Source organism: Phoxinus phoxinus (assembly GCF_949152265.1).
Source record: "Phoxinus phoxinus genome assembly, chromosome: 5".
In the NCBI taxonomy this organism is placed as follows: Eukaryota; Metazoa; Chordata; class Actinopteri; order Cypriniformes; family Leuciscidae; genus Phoxinus; species Phoxinus phoxinus.
Window position 1 is genome coordinate 28,657,241 of NC_136880.1, and position 22,980 is coordinate 28,680,220.

The 22,980-nt window shown below is 37.0% G+C and overlaps 3 protein-coding genes across 6 annotated transcripts in view; 2 read left to right on the forward strand and 1 right to left on the reverse strand.

Annotated features, from left to right (window-relative positions):
- The window catches only part of yes1 (YES proto-oncogene 1, Src family tyrosine kinase), a 31,762-nt gene extending 29,002 nt beyond the window's left edge, over window positions 1-2,760 (forward strand). The window contains exon 12 of the mRNA XM_079613215.1: window positions 1,068-2,760. Within this exon, the coding sequence (XP_079469341.1) occupies window positions 1,068-1,276 (209 nt within the window). The 3' untranslated portion in view covers window positions 1,277-2,760. The remainder of the gene's footprint in view (window positions 1-1,067) is intronic.
- Window positions 2,487-10,239, reverse strand: clul1 (clusterin-like 1 (retinal)). 4 transcript variants are annotated; one of them, XM_079613218.1, is made up of 9 exons: window positions 10,137-10,239; window positions 8,276-8,416; window positions 8,025-8,173; window positions 7,735-7,905; window positions 6,718-7,153; window positions 6,480-6,602; window positions 5,724-5,938; window positions 5,356-5,534; window positions 2,487-3,962 (listed from the first exon to the last, which is right to left on the reverse strand). In XM_079613218.1, exons 2-9 carry the CDS (start codon window positions 8,376-8,378, stop codon window positions 3,947-3,949), a joined length of 1,392 nt encoding a protein of 463 aa, XP_079469344.1. In that variant the 5' UTR covers window positions 8,379-8,416; window positions 10,137-10,239; the 3' UTR covers window positions 2,487-3,946. The 4 variants fall into 4 exon arrangements, with proteins under 4 accessions (XP_079469344.1, XP_079469345.1, XP_079469343.1 ...); XM_079613219.1 differs by having other exon boundaries at window positions 8,276-8,397; window positions 10,137-10,224; XM_079613217.1 differs by having other exon boundaries at window positions 5,724-5,944; window positions 8,276-8,397; window positions 10,137-10,204.
- A 2,642-nt stretch (window positions 10,240-12,881) lies between these two features.
- Window positions 12,882-22,980, forward strand: part of colec12 (collectin sub-family member 12) — a 34,182-nt gene continuing 24,083 nt past the window's right edge. Inside the window, exons 1-2 of the mRNA XM_079613227.1 lie at window positions 12,882-13,392; window positions 16,562-16,612. Coding sequence (XP_079469353.1) covers window positions 13,386-13,392; window positions 16,562-16,612 — 58 coding nt within the window. The 5' untranslated portion in view covers window positions 12,882-13,385. The remainder of the gene's footprint in view (window positions 13,393-16,561; window positions 16,613-22,980) is intronic.

Consider the following 22,980-nt stretch of genomic DNA (forward strand, 5'->3'; position numbering starts at 1 on the left):
ACACTAGCAGTGTAGGGCATTTCCATGCCCCAATTTTTTAATTACTGTTGGCAACAATTTTCTATATTTCAAAATCTGATTTTACATGTGATTTTGAAAAGTTCCAGTCTGCTAAAAACACGTGAGTTTAGAGAGAGAGAGAGAGAGAGAGAATATCACAGTCTCTGAGAAACAAGCCCCTCACTGGTGCTCAGCCGGCAGCTTCATTGAACTCTAAACACCACTTTCATTTGAAACGGTGAAGAGAAAACAGATGATGCTGTGCTGGCCTTCAGTATTCTATTTTAATAAGTTTTAAAATGTAATTTATTCCAGTGATGTCACAGCAGAATTTTCAGCATTATTCCAGTCTTCAGTGTCACATGATCCTTCAGAAACTGTTCTAATATACTGATTTGGGGCTCAAGAAACATATATTATTATTATCAATGTTGAAAACAGTTTCATATTTTTATGGAAACCATGAAACATTTTTTCAGGATTATTTGATGCATAGAAAGTTCAAAAGAACAGCATTTATTTGAAATGGAAATCTTTTGTAACATCATAAATGTCTCTACTGTCACTTTTGATCAACTTAATGCATACTTGCTGAATAAAAGTATTCATTACTTTAAAAAAAGAAAGTTTATAATCTGTAATATAACAACCTTAATAGTCTTAAGCATTTCAGGAAATCCAGCAGTTTTTTAACTTTCCACTTAATATAAGATTTATTGATTTGAGTTAGCATGCGTACGCCTTATTGCTGCGTGAGTCATTATGTAAGCAAGAGTAAATGAAAATGGTTTGAGCTCTGAAAGGTCACTCAGTGTTTCTCGCATACATAAAGAATCTACATGTGCGGCTCCCGTGAGAGAGCTCTTGAACACAGGCAATCTACAGCTTTACACACATCCGTTCCTCTTCCGTAGCACCAGACTGTCTGTCCTCAACGCTCATGTCCTCTGTGGGTTCCAAGCGAAGTGTCCGCAGTAATTACACACCCCTCATATCCTGTCTGAGGCAGTCTGGATGCTGAACAGTGGGCAGTTGGACAAACTGACTCTGTATCAACTGTTTTTCAGGCATGGTGAACCGAGAAGTGTTGGAGCAGGTGGAGCGGGGCTACAGGATGCCGTGTCCTCAGGGCTGCCCGGAGTCGCTACACGAAATGATGCGGCTCTGCTGGAAGAAAGAGCCAGATGAGCGGCCCACCTTCGAGTACATCCAGTCCTTCCTGGAGGACTACTTTACCGCCACTGAGCCACAGTACCAGCCCGGAGACAACCTGTAGAGACCCTCTACGGGACCCAGAGACTCACCACCATGTGCTAATAAGCCACCAGGACGGTTCTCAAACCCATTGTGGCACTTCCTCCCAACAGCTCCCCTGCACACTTGTCCTTACAGAGATTTGTGGTTGTTTTTGTTTCTTTTCCCACTCAAGAATCAAGTGTAAAAACTCTATTAGCAGATAAAACACATCTTTCACAGCATGACTTTTGTCGTCAGGCTGTGCTTTGCCCGAGGATGTGTGTGTGTGTGGTGGAGTTGATGAGGGCGACGTGTGTATGAGGGGGTTTGAAGCAGGACCACGTCACGCTCCCAGAACTCTGCTGAGCTGATACCCTGCATTGCAGACAGAGGGAGTTGTGGAAAAAAAAAAGCGATGAGCTTCGTGCTGATGGCTGGTTCACAGTTGCACAAAATCAGCTTTTTTCTTTATTTTATTTTTATCTATTTGTCTGTATTCTTTTCACCTGAACACTAAATCCTATTGTCTTTCTTATTTTAACGTTGTTCATTTGTCTTTTTCCCTTTTATTTAGTTTTTTAGTAGATTGAGTAGTTTATTAAAAGTGACCAATAACTGTGGTTGAATCGGTTGAAGCTAATTGCTGGGACGGGACTGTGGAAGTTAGAGAAAGACAAAAAGAGAAAGAGAGAGAGACACACGAGGGCATTAGCCGTTTTGAATGTATGAGAGCTTAAGTTTGCGAACGATTGATTACAGGGGCAGATTTTTTTCACTAAAACACTTTTATAGCAAATCATGATTATTATTTTTTAGTAGGTCTCTTAATTTCAGTTTCAATCTTTATGAGAGCTTGAATTCATATCCTGGGAGATGATTCATATTGAAATGCCTTCACAAAACCATTTCTGACGACCAATCGCCATTTCAGCCAGCTGCTAATTTTCGAGCAAAAAGTAATTATTATAAATCTTATTTTTGTCTTGAATTATTCAACGGTCATTTAAGAGAGAGACGTTTTATTAACAAAACACCAGACCTGAGCAGTCCAAACATAATTCCTCACGCTGCTGTTGAGACCCGACAAGTCTTAATATCACGACGGCAATGCCTGAGTTTCTTTTTTACACGCATCAGCACCGACACTGCCAGGTTTGTGTTTCTCGTGCCAACACATTTGTGGTGTTGCCAACCTCTTGGTACAAATTCATTGTTCTCTCATGTACACTCTAATAAATAAACCAGAGAGATTTATAGATCTTCCACAGTTTATTTCATACACAAATATTTCAAGAGAGCCATGGTTTCTTCATTCTGACATACGAATGTGAATTTGCTCAAATTATTTCAAACAGATCCGTTTGTTTTCGACTCTTTTGCAAGTTTCTTGAACAGGAATCAGAATTGCATAAAGCCTTTTTTAGCTCGTTCACCACGATGTACCATGTTTGCTGCTGGTGGAGTCGTTGCGTTTCCTGTTTAGGCATCGATCACTGTGAAATATTCAGGTACTACAGATTAAGACCATTTACCAACCAAAGTTTGATGAAATCAGTAAAAAGAAAAATGGTACAAGTCTAATGGAGAGGGTAAAATAGACATCAGTTTTTTGCACCACTATTACAGATTTAGTCTTAATGTTCGAGTCTGGTCATGTGTTTTCTGTAACGGGTTCATTTCATCCATGACAAGGAATTGAATGCACTTGAGATGAATCAGACGGATATCTTTTTGAGGGTTAATTTGTTGATTTCTTCTCCCCTTTGTCGTGTAGCTTTTCATATATGTAGAGAGAGGGGCCTTGCTTTTGTCCTTCCTGTACGTGAGCCCTTTTTGTGTGTCCTGTGTTTATCCTGGACATCACCTAAACATCTTTCCCATCCTCGCCTCCTGTTTTACAAAGGGCTACAGGCAAGTTTGAGCTAAACTCTTTTATCGATTTTTGTCCTTTGTGTCAAAAAAGAGAAAGTACTCTGATATGAGGTGATGGTCTCCGCTGCAGAGTTTTAATGACATTGTTGTGAAAATGGTTACGATTACTAATCTGAAGAATTTGTACAGTAAAAAATAAAGTTTTACGTAATGATTTTAAGTGTATGTGGGTTATTTGCAAATCATGATTTGTGTTTTTGTTCAGACATTTGTGAAATTGTTTTATCAGTTGAACATTTTTAGATGGATCATTTTGAACTGGGACTGAACGGAAACGTATGGAAGCCATTTTCTACATGAGAAAAAAAAGGTACTATATGACTTTTGTAGTACATCATAATACTAGGAGGAGGATTGCATAGAAACATTCCCGATAATTGAATTAAACGTTTATAGTTTTAAAGTGAACACACAGGCCTATTGATGCAAGTAACTAGGCAAATGGTTTTGCACTAAAAGTAAATGATTATTTTAAGCAGTGATTATTCAGTAATGCATGTATACAATCACACACTGATATATTTAAATATATATATAGGTTATAAGTACATTTCAGACATACTGATGTTTAAGTCAATTAACACAAGACAAGATTCAATTGCAGCTATTTGGAACCCGTCACATCACCATAAATAAATGACAATTGCATAAATTGCTTCTTTTTTTTAACTAAGCCCAATGCATAAAATACAAGTAAACACACACTATATAGCTGTGTACTCTTTAGCAGTGTACCCTGGTTAGTCCTTGGAAGAAAACTGATGGACTTGTAGTTTGATTACACATCCTCATGCCTAAAAAATAAAAAGATAAAAAACATTGTTAGAACAGAGTCATATGTGAGCATTAAGGGCAGGCGTGTTCACACCAAGAACGATAACCATATGAGATTATATCTGATTATTCCTGGTGTGTGATGCAGTTTGTTGTCTGTCGATATAAATGCCTTGAGTTCTCTCAAGCAGGATGGACTGTCAATGTTTTATCGTTCATTGGCTGGAAAAAAAAGTTCTGAAAGTTCTTCCAACGATATCGTTCCTCGCTGCTGTTAATGTTATACTTGTGGTGTGGACTCTGCTATTCTTTTTATATTTAGAATGATTCATTTAAATTAAACTATATCTTTATCTTTATAGTTATCGTCATTTGTATGAACAAGGCCGTTAGACTCACTACATAGTCTACAGAAAAACCATCTTGTTCTTGCACCAAAATAATTTATGCCATACTTTTTGACTTAAAGGTCCCCTGAACTATGTTCTGCGTTAAAACAATAATTATTCAAGGGGTTCCTTATCAAAAAATCAAATTGTTTAAAATGGAACATTGAACATGTATAATAAAAAAGAAAAGAAAATCAAAAAAGCAAAGTTTGCATATATTGTATGTTTTCACACTTGAGTGATAGCGTGCAGAATTATTAGGCACGTTGATTTTCCAGGCACATTTTACCAATTCCAAACCACATTAATCTTAACTACTATTCATTTTGTATTGTGTATATATATATATAAAAAAATATATATGATCAGAAAATCACCGTGCCTAATAATTCTGCACGTACTGTAGTATAATATAGTGTGAATTTAGGGCTTCCATGCCTTAATTTTATTCAGGAGCCCAAACAGAGCAAAAAAATGGAATTTGGTGCAGATGTTATTTATATAGCAAAAAATTCTAATCGCTTGTAATATAAATATCAGTTCTCACTCTGTTTCTTAATAATATGTCTTACTAGGGTGATATTTAAATGCTTAGTTTTATGATCAAAGCTATGTTTTAATTTTGGGAGGCAAACATATGATGCAATACAGTACAATGATGATTGAGAGAACAAATAAACATCCGTCAAAAGCCTGTTATATTTTTTTACTTGCTAAAAAAAACTATGAACGATCAATCAGAGTGCAGAAAACAAAAGAAGACATGTAGAGGATCAAGTACAACAGATTTTTCAGCAAAGTTTGGATCATGTTGACAATTTAGAGGACTGAGCAATTAATGTATCATGATACTGTAGACTTTAAAGGGTTAGTTAATTATTTATTAATTTGAAATACTTTTAAGTCATCCTGTCACCCCCTGGTTGAGAACTGATTCATGTGATTGAATCGAGGATTCTCTTTGAGATATGAACCTGTCCCTGTGAAATGTGTGCTGATGAGTGAGAAGTATGTAGTGTCTGACCTGGCCATCTGCTTGTACATGCCCAGAGCCTCCTGCGCCACATACTGGATGAAGGCGGGATCCTGCAGCCCGAGACCCGCAGGAACAGTCAGGGTGAGAGTGGGGGAGTTCAGGATATTCACTTCCACTGTAGTGACCGCTGCTGGAGTGTTGCTGCTCTCCTCCGTCTGTGCCACCACCTTGTTGTTTGGGGTCAACAGATTTAGTATCTGATCATTTTTAACCTATTTTCTTGGGTAAATCTACCACTACTGTGTTTATTTCACTTTTTCTCACCTACTGAATAATTACCATTGTGCTGCATGTCCAAAATACCATAGTATTACCACGTTACTATGCCTAAAAATTTACTTTTTTGTTAGTCTCACCGTGGCAATGCTGAAGATGCTCTCAGGAGTGGTGTTGTTATTGGCGAGCTCAGTCACCCAGCCAAAGTCGGAGGCCATGTTGCTGAGCCAGCTGATGGTGTCGTCAGTATGCCGTTGCACGATCCCCAGCACCTCCTCATACTGCTGCTTTGACGCCTCCAACAGCTGAGAGACCTCATCCAACTCGATGTGCAGCTCTCTTACGTTTGAGCATTCTGCCACTCAAAAAGCATTTGACATGATCAATATGACTGGTAAGGGTTAATGGGACAGTTCAAGCAAAAAGTTCAAATCTGTCATCATTTAAGGTCCTTTCACACCAAAGAAGATAACTAGAACGAAAAATATGGTTTTGTCCACACCACAATTATAATAATAATAATAGCACAGAGGAACTGCAGCACGTACTTCTAATAAACAATGTTATTGTGCGCTAAAATTAGTAGAGCTTGTGTGATTAAAAATAAATGTAAGTCAATGGAGACATGACTTGTAAAAATTCATTTGTAAAGCTCTCATCATAATTGTTACTAGTAAAAATGCAATTGCGAACAAGTAACGCTGGGAACATTAAAAGCTAAAACGGTTTGCCATAGTTCTCGAAATCAACTCACTGACTAGTAGTAAGATTATCAGAGAATAATGTCTTAAGTCTGTGGTCTATTCCTCACACTTCTAAAGAGCTGGAACACAGGTTACATGGATTTCTATATGGAGAACTATCCATTTGACTAATTGATGTGCATGTGCTCTTACCAGTAAACAAGGGTCCCTGACAGGCCTCACACTTGCTCTGCAGCTGCCAGCACTCTGAGGACTGTCTGCGCAGGTCTCTGCACAGTCTCCTGTTCTGCAGAAACTGTGGGAAGAGTTTCTTCTCTGGGGTAAATACAGACACATGTAGAGAGAGTTAAGGCCCGTTCACATAAACTTCTGTGTAAAATGACAGAACTTTGGTTGACTGATCTATCCCAAATGCATCAAGTTCAAGCACCTTCCTCCTTCGCTGTCTTCCCCACTGCATCATGAATGTCACTGAAGGCTTGTGTGATTACGGCCCCAAACTCCTCCAACACATTTCTCCCAAAGTCAAAGAAGGACTCCAGCACATCGTCCAGGCCCACACCCTCCCGAAAGGCAGAATCCAGAGCTTTGTTCGCAGGCTTGAGAGCCAGATCACTCTCTTTGTCTTCCTGAAGCTCGGGGCTGAAGGCTCTGCGTAGGGCCTGGTCCAGCTCATGGTGAAAGTGGGAGACCAGCACTGTACTACGATTGACCAGGGTTCCCACTTTGGTGAGGAGGTTGCTGAAGGAGTCCTCAATTCTCACCACCTCCAGGTCAGGATTCTCTGCGCTCTGGTTCAACGCTACCTCATCCTGAGCATCACGAGGGCCAAAGCGAGAGCTCAGTCTTTGGAAGAAGTTTTGTAGCTGTGGAAAACAGAAAAATCTGAAGTTGATCTCATTGTATCTCATTACTATTTTGCTAGTTTGATTTATTTAAAAATATATAATTTTAATTAAATATTAAATGAATGTTAAATTATTTATACATATTTTTAATAATTAATAAATAAGCATGTGAAATGTTTTTTTTTTTTTCAGTGTATTGTACCACCACTTTTGTATGAGTACGGATTGGAGAATTAAGCACAGATAAATATGGTGTATTTGGTTACACTTTATTTTAAGGCGTCCATGTGACAGTGTAACTATGCATTATAATGTAATATATGTAGGCTAACTACGTCTCTATATAATATAATATAATATAATATATAGGTGAACTACGTGTTCTATAGGGTTATGATTAGGGTCGGGTTTAAGGTTAGTTACATACATGTAATTGTTATTTGCCTACTGTTACTACTTTAGCAAGCACATGTAACGTGTAACAAAGACACCGTAAAATAAGGTGTTACCGTGTATTTCTACTCAGTAGTTAACCTAACCATCTCTCTCAGGGGTTATACTCGGCATTAGAAGGGTAAAGGTGGAGGAGAATGCTGTACCTTATTGGTGAAGGTGGAGAATCCACGGCGGCATGTGTTCGTATAGAAGTTCTTACAAGTGTCCTCAAGACAAGGTCGACATTCCTCCCAGGAGGACTTCAGAGATTCTTTGCACTGCAGCTCGGCTTCATTCAGCTTCTTTGCTAAATCCTGTGCAATCTCTGCTGCCCCCTGATGGTGTAAGAAGGTATTTCATATTATGTTTAAAAAACATTTGTTTAACACCAGTAGACTATTAAGAAAAACTATTAAGTTTAGATTCTAAAAAAAAAAAAAGATTATTCACTGACTTTTTTCTTCTCCCCGCTGTGCATGAGAGACTTCATGAGGTTTGCATGTTTCTCTTCATTACCGGCCATCACTTCCTTCATTTCTTTGATTCCGTACAGTGCCTTGCTGACCTCCTGATCCACTAGCTTCTCCCCTTCCAGAGACAGGCCTAAAAGATATTTCAGGACATTTAGATGTCATAAGATTGTTCCCTGGCTCTAGTGTATTCATTTATGATATGAATCTCTTTAGCAATATAGAATGCACTCACGTTTGAGAGTGTTGGCTGATATTGGAGGAAGGGTGGTATCAGGGGCACAATGAAAGGCCCCCAGAGACACCAGTAAAACCAGAGAAAGGATCAACGCCCTCATCTTCAGCAACTTTGACAGGCTCAAAGAAAAAACAATACCTGTAAATAACAAATAACTATAACATTTTCTGAATGATGCTGTGTTTACTGCGTGAGAAGTAGGCCTAAAGTACTGCTGTGCTGTGTAAGTACTTCGCGCCTCTGCTCTGCACGCGCAGAAAACCTGTCTACAGAAAACCGCGCACTCGCGTTTTTCATTTTTTATTTCTAATTTCGTTACTAGCTGATTGACTAATATCCGTTTATCAATCTCTTTATTGAATAATTACTTATAATTGATATAATTGGTAGTAAATATGATTTCGGATAGATTTGACAGCCTTGTTGAAGAGAACATGATGTTAATCGATACGGACCAAAAGAAGCACGTCCCGCTAGCTGTACAATTCAGTGGTAAGAAGTAGGCCTAGGCTACATATAGGCTATCCTACTTTAAGTCAAATAATTGTTTATTCGTTTTTTAATGTCAGTTAAGACATTTTGTGTTGAAGTCATTGCTATTTGAGGCAATGGAGTGTAAAAACTTTCCTGGCAAACCAAAAACAAGCCTTAAAAATAACCTTCTGGATACCAAAAATTGTTAGCTGGGATCCACCTATTTGTATGCGAATTTTGAGATAGGCCTATCGCATAAAAAACACTGGATGGAAACGCCAAGATGCGCATCAAATCCAAAAATACCCATAAGCACCACTGTGTGGCGCTACACTTTATGAGAAAACCGTTCCGATGAAATTCACTGTTTTATGACCTTCAGTCAATACGTCTCTATAACTAGTCAATCTCTGTCATTCTTTAGTCTATATGCGGTCAGTTTGTGTTAGTATCTTTGTATCTGATCTATGTTTTCCATTTGAAGAGAGCCAATTGATCTCTAGAAGCTTCTTTCTGGGATTAAGGAGGCAGAATATGTAGGCCTAATAGCCTACATTAGGCAGTTTAAAACATTACAGAATGTGCTATGACCTAATATATAGAGCCAAACAAGTCTTGTGACTATAAACTGATATATATGAGGTGTTATTGAAGGCAAAGCATTCTCTATACTGATTCTTCTCATAAAATAATCCATAGATGTAATCCAGAAAAACAAAGTTAAATATTCAAGAAACATGTTGAAAAACCACCAGAGGTTCACAAGTTCACCAGCTTTACTTCATGGCCATCTGTTGTCTTAAATGAACACAACAGAGCCGCCACATTTGGCAAGTTGAAGTCAAAAGCTAATGTTGTAAAGCTGTCACATCATATGTCATATGTCTGAGTGCTGGTAAAACAATCAGTACGTCATTTTCTGCCATTATTTGCGCCTCAGTTCGATCAGCAGGGTGTTACACAATAATGTCTGCATTAGTCTAAAATAGGATGTGCTTTTAAATCCATATAATCACTGCCGAAGTAATGAACAAGTAAAGGTAACTTCCACTGCATGTATAAAATTAGCGCTATTCTGACATCCTAAAATGATCTCAAGTAAAAGTGCATACTTCTATTCACCATTACTCCTTTTGTTATTAGATCATCATTAGATCATCAATATACCAACATGGCAAATTATGTTTGTCATATTTGATTTCTGCAGAGTAAAATACACTGTGATTATAATTCTCGTCAATTAAACATCTCAGAAACTTAAAGTATGAAAGTATAATAATAATAATAATAATATTAATATAAATAAACCTCATATTTCATACATTATGGGAGATACATAAACAGAGCTATCTAACATTATAAGGATCATAGGAGAGGAACTCACCAGAACAATCCCACTGATGTCTGAATACAATGTGATTGATGCTGTTTTCTGTGAACAGGGAAGGTGTGTTGTCTATCTTTACCTGGGCGCTTCTATTTATAAGTAGAACGGGACGATCCAATTAAAGCATTTAAAGGTTATGGCCGTCCAACATGTAATCCAGCCAATTCAGCCATACGCAATTGTTATATATAAACAAACACACACACACACTCTCACACACACACACACACACACACACACACACACACACACACACACACACACACACACACACACACACACACACACACACACACACACACACACACACACACACACACACACACACAGTATGTTATAGTTATAGTATGTTATAGTAAACTAGTAAAATTGTGAAATATTATATAACATTGTGAAATAAAAGTGTGCATTTCTAAAACAAAATCATAGTAAAAGTGGTAGTGTATGCTAATTCTGTTATAGCATACATTGTATTTTGATCTTATTTTGTTATGATAACTTTGACAAAGTCTAAATAGTTTTGCATCTATATTACAAGGTTTTTAAAAAAAGCCTTGTCAACCTGAAAGCATAAATTGGCAACAAAGATTCCCCACATTCCCCTCACATTTCTCATTAGCGCACCATGTCCTTGTAAAAGTGCCCCTCTCTTCAGGGCTTGTGACCCTGAAAATAGTATTTTCTAACCTCTAATGAGAAACAGCAATATGGGCCACTGGTATGTCCATCTTGGCTAAGTCTAAACACACCTGTTTCTCATAACCCTATCTGGACCCGTCGCGCTCATCTACTGCCAAAGACCTGCGGCTGGCAGACTGAGGGTGAATTACTGGAACCTCAGAATACATATAACAGCAGAACATGAGAAGAAAACATTGGTTTAGTATACAATGATACAGGAACCTTGAAAATGAAAATGTACCATTTTTTTTCAGTAAAACCATATTTATATTGGATGTACTTGAAGTAAGAAGCTTTCAGAATCATTTTGTTTCATTTCTATAACTTACAACTAGGTATTTTGGCCGAAACTTTGTTTACCATGGTAAAGTTTAGTAAGTTTGATAGTGAAGGTTTATTTCTAAGGTAAATAAAAATGGATAAGGCACCTGCTCTGGCACAAAAGCTTCCAGACACTTAAGAGGGCAAATAAAGTCGGTTTAGAGCCCAGCAGTGCAGCTTTAATACGGTAGAGTTGTTTTTTTTTACATTAGTGCTTAGCCTCGTTAAGTTGGAAAAACATTTCAGGCCAGTGCGGTGCTAGACTTGTGTGGTGCAACAGATCACACGATACCGAACAATCCAGCGGGATGTCAAATAATTAATCACGGATCCCTGTGGCAAAGGGATTTAGAGAGAAATGCAAAGAAAGAACAAAATGAGCTGTGTGCTTATTAAACCCGAAGGAAGCGGAACAATTGTGCAAGCAATTTTGAGCAACAGTCAATGCACGCAAAGTACTTTACACTTGGCAGTCCTGGGATTCAGAGCCTTTTTTTTTTAAGGCACACACCATAACTGATTGAAAAAAAAAAGTGTTACTGAAAAATTCAGTAACACTTTCTATATGAAGCATTTATATATCTATATTAGCCTATTATGTGAATGTTATTGTCATAAAACACATAATTATTTGGTGTTGGTCATGTGTTTTAATGCATTATATTTAACACATCTTGATCTTTTGTAATGGATAATCTTTTCATAAGCTTTTCAGGCTAAATTTAAAGTCAATAAATTATAACACAAAACCAATGCTAGATTTTTTTTGGCTCAAACCTCACAATTACTGATATAACTTTGTGTTTCAACAAGCGTCTCAAAGTTGGGCCTACTCGATGCTTCAACTTCATAGCACAGTTTTAACCCATTTTAAACCATCATAATAACTGATGAATAACAGTTTAAAATACATGAAGATCTTTGAAATGTTGAGCTTTGGGTAAACACAAAAAGGCCTGCATAGTTTCCCTTACGAAAAAAGAAGTTTATTAAAGTGTGCTATTAGTATACTTCTTTTAAACAAAAATAAATAAATAAGAAAGTATACTTTCAGTCTACTTTTTATGTACTTCTCAGAAATATACTTCAAATTGCACTTAAGTGTACTTGACTTATACTGAGAGAAAAGTATATTTGGCCTATTACTTGTACTCAATCTTTTGATCGAGATATACCTAAGTATAATTAAGTATTCAAAGTATACTTGGCTTGTAGTTGTGTTAACTCTTTTGATCGAGTTGCCTATTAAATATACTTTTTTTTACATAGTTTTTTCATATACAGTCATAAAACAGATATGTTTAATTCTGCGTATCTGAATTGTTGTGTAGGCTAGTCCACTGGTAGTGTACTACATATGAATTTACTGCTTACTGCAAGTGCAAAAATAATATATAAATAGTAAACTATAAGTATAAAGTTAAGTTCACTTTAAAGAAAACTTGTAGTATAAAACTACTAAACTAGTAGTTTACTGAGAGTACACTAAGAGAAAACTTTCAAGTATACTTGCAGTATAAAACTACTAAACTAGTTTACTGAGTATACAAATGTAATTTCATAAACTACCAAACTTGAAGTATAGCTAGGCTACTTATTTTTCGTAAGGGTTGGGTAGTAACCTAATGTTTTCTATACTGTTTCTTATTATAGGTTAAGATCTCACAGTACTAAGCCTAACAATAACTAACTCGTGCTACGTGTAAGACCCTCCCATGTGCTAAGAGGAAGTTTAACTCCAGATGCGATGCAGCATATTCAGAGCTTCAGTGTAGAGGAGGCTGCTGCTGCTTTTTACCTGGTTTTCCTTTAGGAGAATAAGTTCATGTAGAAAACAAGTGGACTAACAAACACCCGACGGACTCCCAACTTATCTCTTCTCAGGTTGCAGCCAACAAGCAGAAGAAGAGGCATCCTCATCAGTCCTCACTCACCTCAAGTGAATTTCCATCGTGAACACGTTCTCGTGGAGAGAGGGGGAAAGTTTGCGTCTTGAGCAGCAGTTTGCTACTTATTGAACATAGGTGTCCACGAGTTTTTCCTTTTGTGTCTTACTTTTCACAAGTTTAGCGTCAGGGATTGAGGGGGTGAAAAACATACTACGCATGTTTCAGGTGGAATATTCGCATCTGTGAAACGTCAGCGTGGAAGTGCGCGAGCGCTATTCTTGACTCTGCGCTATTGTCATGAGATTGATGTGAACGTTTGGCTCGTGACGGAACGGTGTGCCATAGTTTTACCACAATGAAGGGTAAGATGTATTTCAAATTACCCTCTTCTTACACATTTTTAGTGCTGTGTCTTTTTAAGACAAGTCTCTTGAGTCTATCCACGCGTTTCGCTCTTCAGTTTTCTGCTTTTCTTTCTCTTGTGAGAGGAATGTGCGTTAGTCCAGTGCATGAAACATCTGGTTGCGATTAACTGCTCGTGGTGTCTAAGGTTGGCGGGTTGTTTGGCTGAACTGCCATAAGACAGCTGAATAGAAGGATACACACAACCTTGTGTTGCTGACCGGCTGTGTGGGATGTTCATGATGTGACATTTTCCTTTATCTTAAAAAAATGAAAACGCGTGGCCACGTTACAAATGAAACATCTGGCGGGGTGTGAAGACGTTCCTCCAAGGGTTGAAGAATGTGTGAATTCTCATTTCTGAAAAATTTCTGTTAAGCTTGAGAGACTTTAATGTGTTAATGTCGAGTTTTCAATGTTGAGTTTGGATTTTTTATTTTTATTTTATTTTTATTAAAGGTGCACTCAGTATTTTCTGGTATGCAACTTAGTTTTACACACAAATAAATTAACAGCACTTTTGAAAAATATCTAGAATGTTAGTTAATATTATGTTAATTTTAAAATAATGTACACTGACATAATATCAAGACTCCAGATATATCAGGCTTCTAAAAACAGCTTTCGATTCTGCATTAAGTAGGTCCACCCTCAATGGATGCGGCCATGTTGAGATCACGTGATGGCCGTGTTAGTCAATTATGTTTACTTCATGTTGCTATATTTTAGTCCGTGCTCAAAATGAGTGCAAAAGTGCAAAACTATCACCAAAAAATGCGAAAGCAAAAACAGACCAAAAGGTAAACAAACAGCTTCATTGTTAATGAGCAGCAGCAACAAAATGTTTCATCCCTGGTCTAAGTAAACTTTACCAACACTAATATTGGGATGATTAACAACAACTAAAATGTACTGAGTGCAACTTTAAAAGTGTCATGTGCTTTTAATTCTAATGTAAGTTGAGCTGAGGAAAATGAAGTCATAATTATATAATTAAAAATGAAAAGGTCCTCTGTATTTTCAGAGGTTGTTGAAACTTCCATGTTCTTCAGAGCCACGATGTTTTCCCATCTTGATTGCACAAACGTGTGAATCATAGAGCCACTTTCAGTAAAAACAACCCCCACATCTCCCCATCCTGAGTCTTTTTGGATGTCCAAATCTTCTGACAAACAACAAGCCTGCACATCACATTTTTGTGCCTTTACCTTATGAGTTATGCAACATTTCACTGTTCTTGTCCTTTTCAATCAGAATGCTGCCATCTAGTGGAAATTTCAAATCTCAACATAACTTTTGTTTAAATTCTCATTGAACTGAAAAAAATAGGCATGTGATTCATTGGAGGCTATATCTTGCTTCAACTGGAATGTGCAGTGCAATTCCCAAAGAAATCACTTCTTAAGTTGTATCTAAAAGCAGGATGTTGTTTTTTTCACCGACTGATGTGTATTTGTAAAAAGTGACAAACTGTGGTTTGCTTGGATTTTGGCCAGACTTCAAACAAATGAGATACTGTAGCTGTTTTTGGTTCAACTTTTGGTTAGATAAATGTTTATTTACCATGAATCAATTTAAGGCATTGACATATTAATGATTAGTAAACGGAGAAAAAGGCACACGGAAATAACCTAATAAGGGTGTTCAGACCACACACAGTGAAATGTTGTTCCTCTGAGTAAGGTTCATCTGCGGTCTTCTGTGATTCTTCTCCATGCATAACATTTTCATCTTTAAAGGTTTAATTTCAAGCAATATTTCTCTTGCAATGTCATGTTTCAGGCTGTGGCTTTGTACAAATGTTGTTTTTTGGGTGTGTGGGAGCTTTGTTCCTGTGCATTTCCCAGAGTTGTGTTGTTATTTTCAGCAAAAAGACTGAAATAGCTGTCAGCATCAGTCCCCACTTCTTTGTCCCAAGCCTGTTTGTTCCCTAGTTTTCCACTCTGAGGTTTCTATGGGTTATGTATATCTGTCCAGTTGGATTTCTGGACCTGAGGTCGCACTCTGTAGGGTTTCTTGACGGACTGTTCCCCCTCCCACCTGCGGTTCTTCCTCTGGTTTAGTATCAGAGTGAGGGGGAGTGGGCTCCAACTACAGAAACATGTGTTCCTTCTTTATTTTCTCTGGCTTTGGACAATGACACATAAAACCGCCTGGAGTCACCCCTCTCCATTCCCATGAGCATGGTATAGCCACATGAGAGAGCGCTCTAAGGCAAACTGCGCTCCAGGACAGGAAAAGGAAGTAGAAGATGGTATCGTTTAGTTAACTCATGAATGGACCATCCTGGCCAGTGTTATTTCAAGAATCAGATGCAGACCACATATTTTTTCATCACTCTAATGTTATGTATTTGTTTATGTTATTTATCTCAGCATGAAATGTTGACATTGTTTATCATGGAACAATATGAATACTGCCATATATTTGGTGTTATGAAATGTCAGAGCTTGTTGTGTTTGGTTTATAATGCATAATGTAGTATATAATATTTTACTAAAGTAATATATACTACCATTCAAAGGTTTGGGGTAAGAAAGAAGATAAAATAAATACGTTTATTCAGCAAAGATGCATTACATTGATCAAAAGTGACTGTAAAGATATGTAAAATGATAAAATATATATATATATATATATATTTCAGATAAATGCTGTTCTTTTTATTCATCAACGATTGAAAAAGTGTATCCTTGTTTCCACAAAAATATTATAAATCACAACTGTTTTCAACAGTGATAATAAAAATATTTTAAAGTCTTGAGCATCAAATCAGCATATTAAAATAATTTCTCTATATTAAACTATTTGAATTGTAATAATAATTCACAATATTACTGTTTTTATGTTCTTTATGATCAAACTAATGCAGCCTTGCTGAACAAAAAATCTTTCAAAATCTTTCAAAAAATCTTACAGACCACAAACGTTTGAATGGCAGTATGTATATAGTGTAAACCTAAACTAAATTTCAATGTACTTAATATATATATATAATGTGTATATATACAGTCTAGCTATAATTGTAATATTATATTTGAGTGTCAGATAATATACTAAGACATCATGTGATTACCAGGCATGTAGCACTTGCAATACTAATATCATTGTCATTTGTTACTTTTGCAGACGACTTCAATGATGAAGAGGAAGTGCAGTCTTTTGGCTACAAAAGGTTTGGTAAGTGTATTGCCTGATAAATCTGCAGCCAGTTCATGATCGATAGAGATGTTCTTCATCTTTTTTTTCATTCTTCTTCATGTTTTTAGTGATTGAAAGGTGAATTAGACCTTAACTTACAGTCAGGAAAGCTGATTATAAGTTACCCAAGGTCATTCTCTGGTGTCTGCCGCAGTAGTTTCCCCCTCTAAACATGTGCTATTATCATTAGCCCATCGGACGGATGTTTAGTGAATATATCTGGATCTTTGCTTTTTCATTTGACTGTTTTGTGATCATTCCAAACTTGTAATATGTTTGAATGGTATGCTTTTTTGTCTATAGTCCCATGAAACAGATTTCCTTGAGGATTTGATTGTGCTATATGTCATATTATTCACTTCGATGCTTTCAATGGGGCTTAGGGCTGAACGAGTGTCTGTCGGGCTAGTTTTTGAGGTGTGTTCTGGTAAGCAAGCGCTGCTTTGTTTACGGTTTGTATATCTGCAGTCTGGAGTGTTTCGGTTTCCCTTTTTGAATGATGAATATAGACTATTGATACCTGCTGATATAGACCGTTATTTCCTTACAGCTTCTTAGATGTCGGATTGGTGTGTCACGGCCTTTAAAGTTGAAGTTATTAAAGTTAATCTTCTACCACTGTTAAAAAGTCTAATCTAAAAATGAATATCTATTTTCATACTGTACATTATAATGTTGTGTTGCCTAAATTAACTTGAAACGTATGGTAAACTGAAGGGACATAAAAAATATGGGATGGTTGGAAAAATAAGTTGTTTTTTTTTGCATTCTCTCGCCAATGTTTTGCGTTCCCCCAAGAAACTTTGCGTTCACGTGCAAAAAGCAAAAGCATTGCCTTATTATTTTTCCTCCGATCTAATTTTTTTTCAAGGCTCTGTAGAATCAACATCTGATTTGATTATTATTAGACAAAACAATATAGAATTTGTATAGTTATTGGCCATAACATGAAAATATTATCCAGAGTTAAAAAACTATACTCTCACACAATAGTGACGGAAAATATTATAAAAATGTCAAGGCATTGTATATGCTGTAAGAATGCTTGTTGAAGATGTATGTTCACTTAGCATCTGCTTTAAATCTCTTCTTCATTTTAAGAAGTGCTTTCTTTTCTTTTCTTTTAGCCACTTTGTCCCACAAGAGATGCCTCCAACAATACATCACATTAACTGTGAAATTCGATAGTTTATTACCTTCAAATTAAAGCATTTGCAATAGTCTTTGGTGGTCCAGAAAAGGGCTTCAGGTTTCTGTCTGAGCTACCACCATCCATCTAGCAGTTATTAAAGCAGCGTGAGTTATTTCCCAGTTTGACTTAGATTTCATTTCATCCAGAGTAATAATGTGCTGTTTGACCACTGAGGTAGAGGAATGGGTTGATAAAGGGCATGAGCATTAAGAGCGCAGCTCTTAAAAGTGGTTGGTCTCGAGCCCACAGTTCATTTGTCACAGCAGAAGAGTGGTACCAGGTGAATTTGTCATGCACCTCAGCAGTTTTGAGCACTTTAGTGGAGTGTTAAGTTCATTTGACTGATAGGTGATTTAAGAGGTCTATCTATACACTTGGGGTTAGGTTTCCTTTATAAATTAGATTTTATGATAATCAAGTCAGAGTTAGGGTTAAGTTTAGAGTTAAGTTGTGTATTTTGAGCTTAATTGGATTAAAACTTTTCAGTGGGCATAATAATGAATGGAAGAAATATGGTGGCTACTGTATTACATTGCAATATGTTTGTTTGAGCAGAACTGCAGTCCCACAGTACACAGAAAGTATCTACAAGGCTGGTAGTCACTAGTCACCGTCTGATCTATTTCTTTTCTTGGCTTGATGGCTGTGAGGTGGGTGTAGGGAACGAGTGAGGAAGTTGGTTTGAAGGAATCCAGCAGAATGTGTAACTGCTGCGTCAGCGCAAGGGTGTGGGGGGCAGATTGGTTGTGAGGTCCACACAGAGGTGTGTGCCCTCTTAAATAAAGTGGTTACACACCCCTTTTCACTAAGCCAGTGCAGTAATAGACAGAAAGTGGGAAAGCTTGGAAATTCTAGCCGCTTTTCTCCGTGGCAAAACCAGACAATCAACCCTGTCTGTTTGGATCTGTCATACAGTTTGATTTTAACACATTTTCACTATTAAGTTGATTATTTCCCCCTTCACTCAAAATATCAAAGTGCTGCCAGATATTTGGCAAAAGTTACTCTTTATCCTTCAGCGGAAGGGATCTTTTTTACTGTTTTATAAGCCGTTGACATGGAAATATGTTTTTTCGATGGTTCTCAATGCCACTGGGAAAAAGAGCTGGATGGGGAAGGAAGTAGATGTAAGGAAATACAGAAAGAAACCATTTTAGATCATTTTGAAGAGAAATTAGCAATACTGCAATCAAAGTTTGCTAGTAAAGTACATGAGCTATTATTTATCGCTTGCTCACAGTAAAATCTGACGAGAAAAATAATAGTAGGACACACACACACACACACACACACACACACGTTGGATTTCCATGTTTTATTGGGACTTTCCATAGACATAAGGTACTGTACATATAAGCTGTTTTCCTCATGGGGACCAAAAAATATCCAAATATGTTGTCCCCATAACGTAGACCACAAGACCACATACATATACATTTTTATATTTATATAGTTTTATATTTTAAATATATATATATTATTTTTATTTGGCACCGCCACAGCCATTACATATTTAAAACAGTAATATCCTATACTAAACCTAAACTAATCTTGACAAATTATATATCATTTGAAAGCTTACAATCTCTATTTTACATATTTGGTGACTGATTTTCAAATTAAATTACAGAGGAGCCGTAATTTATAAATTTGCAACAAGAATATTTTCATCCTCCTAAGGCGTGTTCAGACCTTTATTTTGAAATAGTGATGAACATGAAAAATCATGAAAAAATGGTAGAAGAACAAACTGTTGTTTTCATGCCAAGAGTTCAAAAGATAGCATCCATTCAATTCTTTTAGAAAAAAAGGTCTGAAAATGTTTTAAATCTAAAGAAAAAAAAGAATAGATTCACCATTTGTGATGTGGCAGATAATGCACATACGTGTTCTTTTTGTGTTTCTTAGAGGTTGATTTCATTTAAAAATATGCCAAACTTTTACCAAACCATCCTATACTTCTGAATAGGATGTCTACTTCATAAATTGTATGAAAATTTTAAAAATAATGGTTCAGATCACTCAAACAACATATGGAAATGAAGGCGCCCTTTTATGGGCAGTAATGTCAACTAGTGAAAAAGTTTGGTACAAAACAAAATCTTACTGAAAGCTTATTTTTTGAGATATCAACCTAAAATTTGAAACACAACTTGTTCAGATTTTTGGCTTTGATTTTTTTTTCCATTTAGAGTCCTCCAGGTTTTGAAAATATATATTTTATATAAAATATGAATAATTTAATTTTTAACATTGTACATTTTCATAAACTCAAACTTCTATAACTTTTTTTCTGTTTAACTTCCTTAATTTATTTCACTTCTACAAAAATCTGCCAAATGTCTTTAAAACAAGACCAATCTTAAATCTATATTCCAAAGCATTTCTGAAATACAACCATTTAAGTTCGGAATGTGCATTTCCATGTCTATTTAAAAAAAGGGGGGTGCCGCTTAAGGGGTTAAGAACCCTTACAATTTGAAAACAATAAACAAGTAATAACCTGTTTCTTTATTTTTCTGACAAAACAAGAAACCAAAACCAAATAGAAAAACAATGAAATAAAGAATCTTTCAGGATGTAATGTTTGTTAGTTTATTGTTGTTTTGTTTGTTTTAAAGCATAACTTGAACTAAATCTAGAAAGTTGGAAAGTAAGTTTACTTCTTATCTTACAGAATTTTGTTTCTCTAGTCCCTTTTGTTTGTATCTGTTTCTGTCTTTGTTCTTATTTACGTTTTATAGTAGATGCATTTGATATAGTATATACAGTATTTGTGCCAGAGTGAGTGTTTTTGATTTGGCTCGAGTTTTTTATTACTAGAAGAGAATGTTTTCAGAGTACTTGCTTAATGCACCCCCCTGAGTCTTCATGGTGTTCTGTAATGCTGCCATGAAACGCGACATGCTTTTGTGTTTTTAATATATGTGCAGAGACCAGGAGGATATGGAGGTAGATGGCCAACAGGGTCTGCGGGATGAGTTGTTAGGGGGGTCTGGAGGATTTTATCCTTATCTCTCAAGCCTGGATTATGAGCATGGCACACAGTTTTCCAACAGAGAACAGGCTTGTTGTTTTTCACAAATGGCCGCTTCCCAGCAGGAGGTTCATAGCATGGGCTGCAAGGATTCTGGAAAGAGCTTGGGTCAACGCTGGGTCAGGCTAGTTGAATTTGCCTCTTTAAAAGCACCTTTGCTGGAGCTCTCAGTGGTGGAGACTCTTTGGAAAAGAGAGATAAGCAGCCACACAAATCTGAACTAGACACTTCTTTGTGAAACAATGTAGTTTACACAGTGACAAGAAAGATTTAGAGTAAATCTTACTTGTTTATGCTGAGTTGACTTGTTGTTGAAGGCCTTGACTAAATTCGTGCTTCTCAGTAGTCAATTTTTTTGTATGACAGGGAACAGATCAGGAGTGGCGGTCTCCTTGCGTAAACAAGGAATGCAACCAAAGCTCTCCTTCTCCACTCTTGACAAATAGAGATAAATTCAGCTTCTAAAACAAACCATCTGTTGGACTCTACTGTGCGAGGAGAGTGGGTCAAGTTAGCATCCGTCCACTCTTACAGGAGGTCTTCGGAAATGTTCTTGCCCGCTATAACATGCTGTCATATGATAGGGTGTCACACCTAAATGATGGATGGACTCTGTGCCTTTTCTTGCTCCACAGGGTCTGGCGTTCATTCAAAAACAATACATGTCACTGATGGAGACCAACTTTTTTCTTTTGGCATTACCAATAAAAGACAGGCCCCGAGTGCAGAGCTGTGTCTGATATATTAATGAAAGTCTTTTGGCTCCCAACTCAGCCAAAATCAACTCTGCGCTTCCTGCCCTAAAAAAAAAAAAAAAAAAAAAGGTAGAGTGAAAGAAAGATGTAGTATTTTCCTTTGCTCGGAATACTACTTACTGGCAATCTGTTTTGCGGAACTGGCCAAGACAGAGGCACAGTGCCTTTGTTTCTGAGACTTTGATTACTTTGGCTGTCAAGGGAACTGATGCATGGTATTATTCTTGATCGGGCTACGTTTTTTTTTTACTTTTTCAATGTATAATTTAACTCAGATAAGCATTCATAAATTAAAATTATTGTGAAAAAGCAAGGATTTCTTCCACTGATGGCTGACATTTGGACTGTAATCACTTTGAACTATGGCACGAGGTATTTTTCTTCATGGTACATCTGTAGTTTAATTGGACATGGCTCCACTGAGTGTTGTAACATAATGCGAACACATCCCCATTTCATTTTGTAGGTTGTTTTTTATGTCTCCCAATGTAATTAGTGTTTATATTTGTTTCTCAGTCATTTACGCAATGGGTGGAGTGGCACCGTTTTCTTGGTGTTTGTTGCACTTTGTTCTGTTACGTATCAAGCATGCCTGGCATGGAAGTTTATTAAGGAGCTTGGTGGTTTTATTGGCTGAGTAAAGTGATGAAGCTTGTGAGTGCTCTTAGGCGATTCTGGCTTATGTCAGGCTAAGCTTGGTTGCTGCGGTAACGAACAGCCTTTCACTGTGACGGCTGCTGATTGCTGAGTCAGGATCCAGGCCTTGCGGTGGGCCACCCACTAGCATGAACCTTTCCTGCTCCAAACCCCCCGACCCACACTCCTCCCGCCAGCGCAGATGACCGTGCCCCTGCTAGAACATTCCATACACAGTAAAGAGGTTAGAGGGACAGTTCAGCCAAGGAATTTCTTAAAGACTCTTTACATAGTCTATAGTGACCATGGCTGTCAAACTCCAAAAAGATAAAAAAACACCATGAAAGTATCATGAAAGTTGTTCATGCATTTGCATATGAAAACCTTTTGAAGGCTTTGCATGAAAAATGGCTTTGCATCTAAAATTTAAAGTCGGCATGAAATCAAAATTGACCCTATTTACTTTGTTAGCGGATATTACTAGTCTTGTGGTGAACAATTAATCCGTGCAAGTTAATACACAGAAAAAATTAGTTTGCCGTGGTTATCTTTAATCAAAGTCTGAAAAGTTACTTCCGGTCTGGAATGGTTCTTTTTCTGATGACGTAGGCTTGACGGCTTGGGTTGCTTAAACGCTTAACCACTCCCCTCAAACCGTTACTCTGCTGTGGGCGAGAGATGGAGAGGAGGAGCGCTAAAGTAAAACCCTGCCCTCTGTTCAATATTC

Coding starts and splice junctions, on each gene's coding strand:
- clul1 (XM_079613217.1), bottom strand. CDS start 8,378: ATGAGGGCGTTGATCCTTTCTCTGGTTTTACTGGTGTCTCTGGGGGCC. Junction 6,603..6,717: donor GAAGACAGCGAAGGAGGAAG/GTGCTTGAACTT, acceptor TATTTACCCCAG/AGAAGAAACTCTTCCCACAG. Junction 5,945..6,479: donor TCAGGGACCCTTGTTTACTG/GTAAGAGCACAT, acceptor ATGCTTTTTGAG/TGGCAGAATGCTCAAACGTA.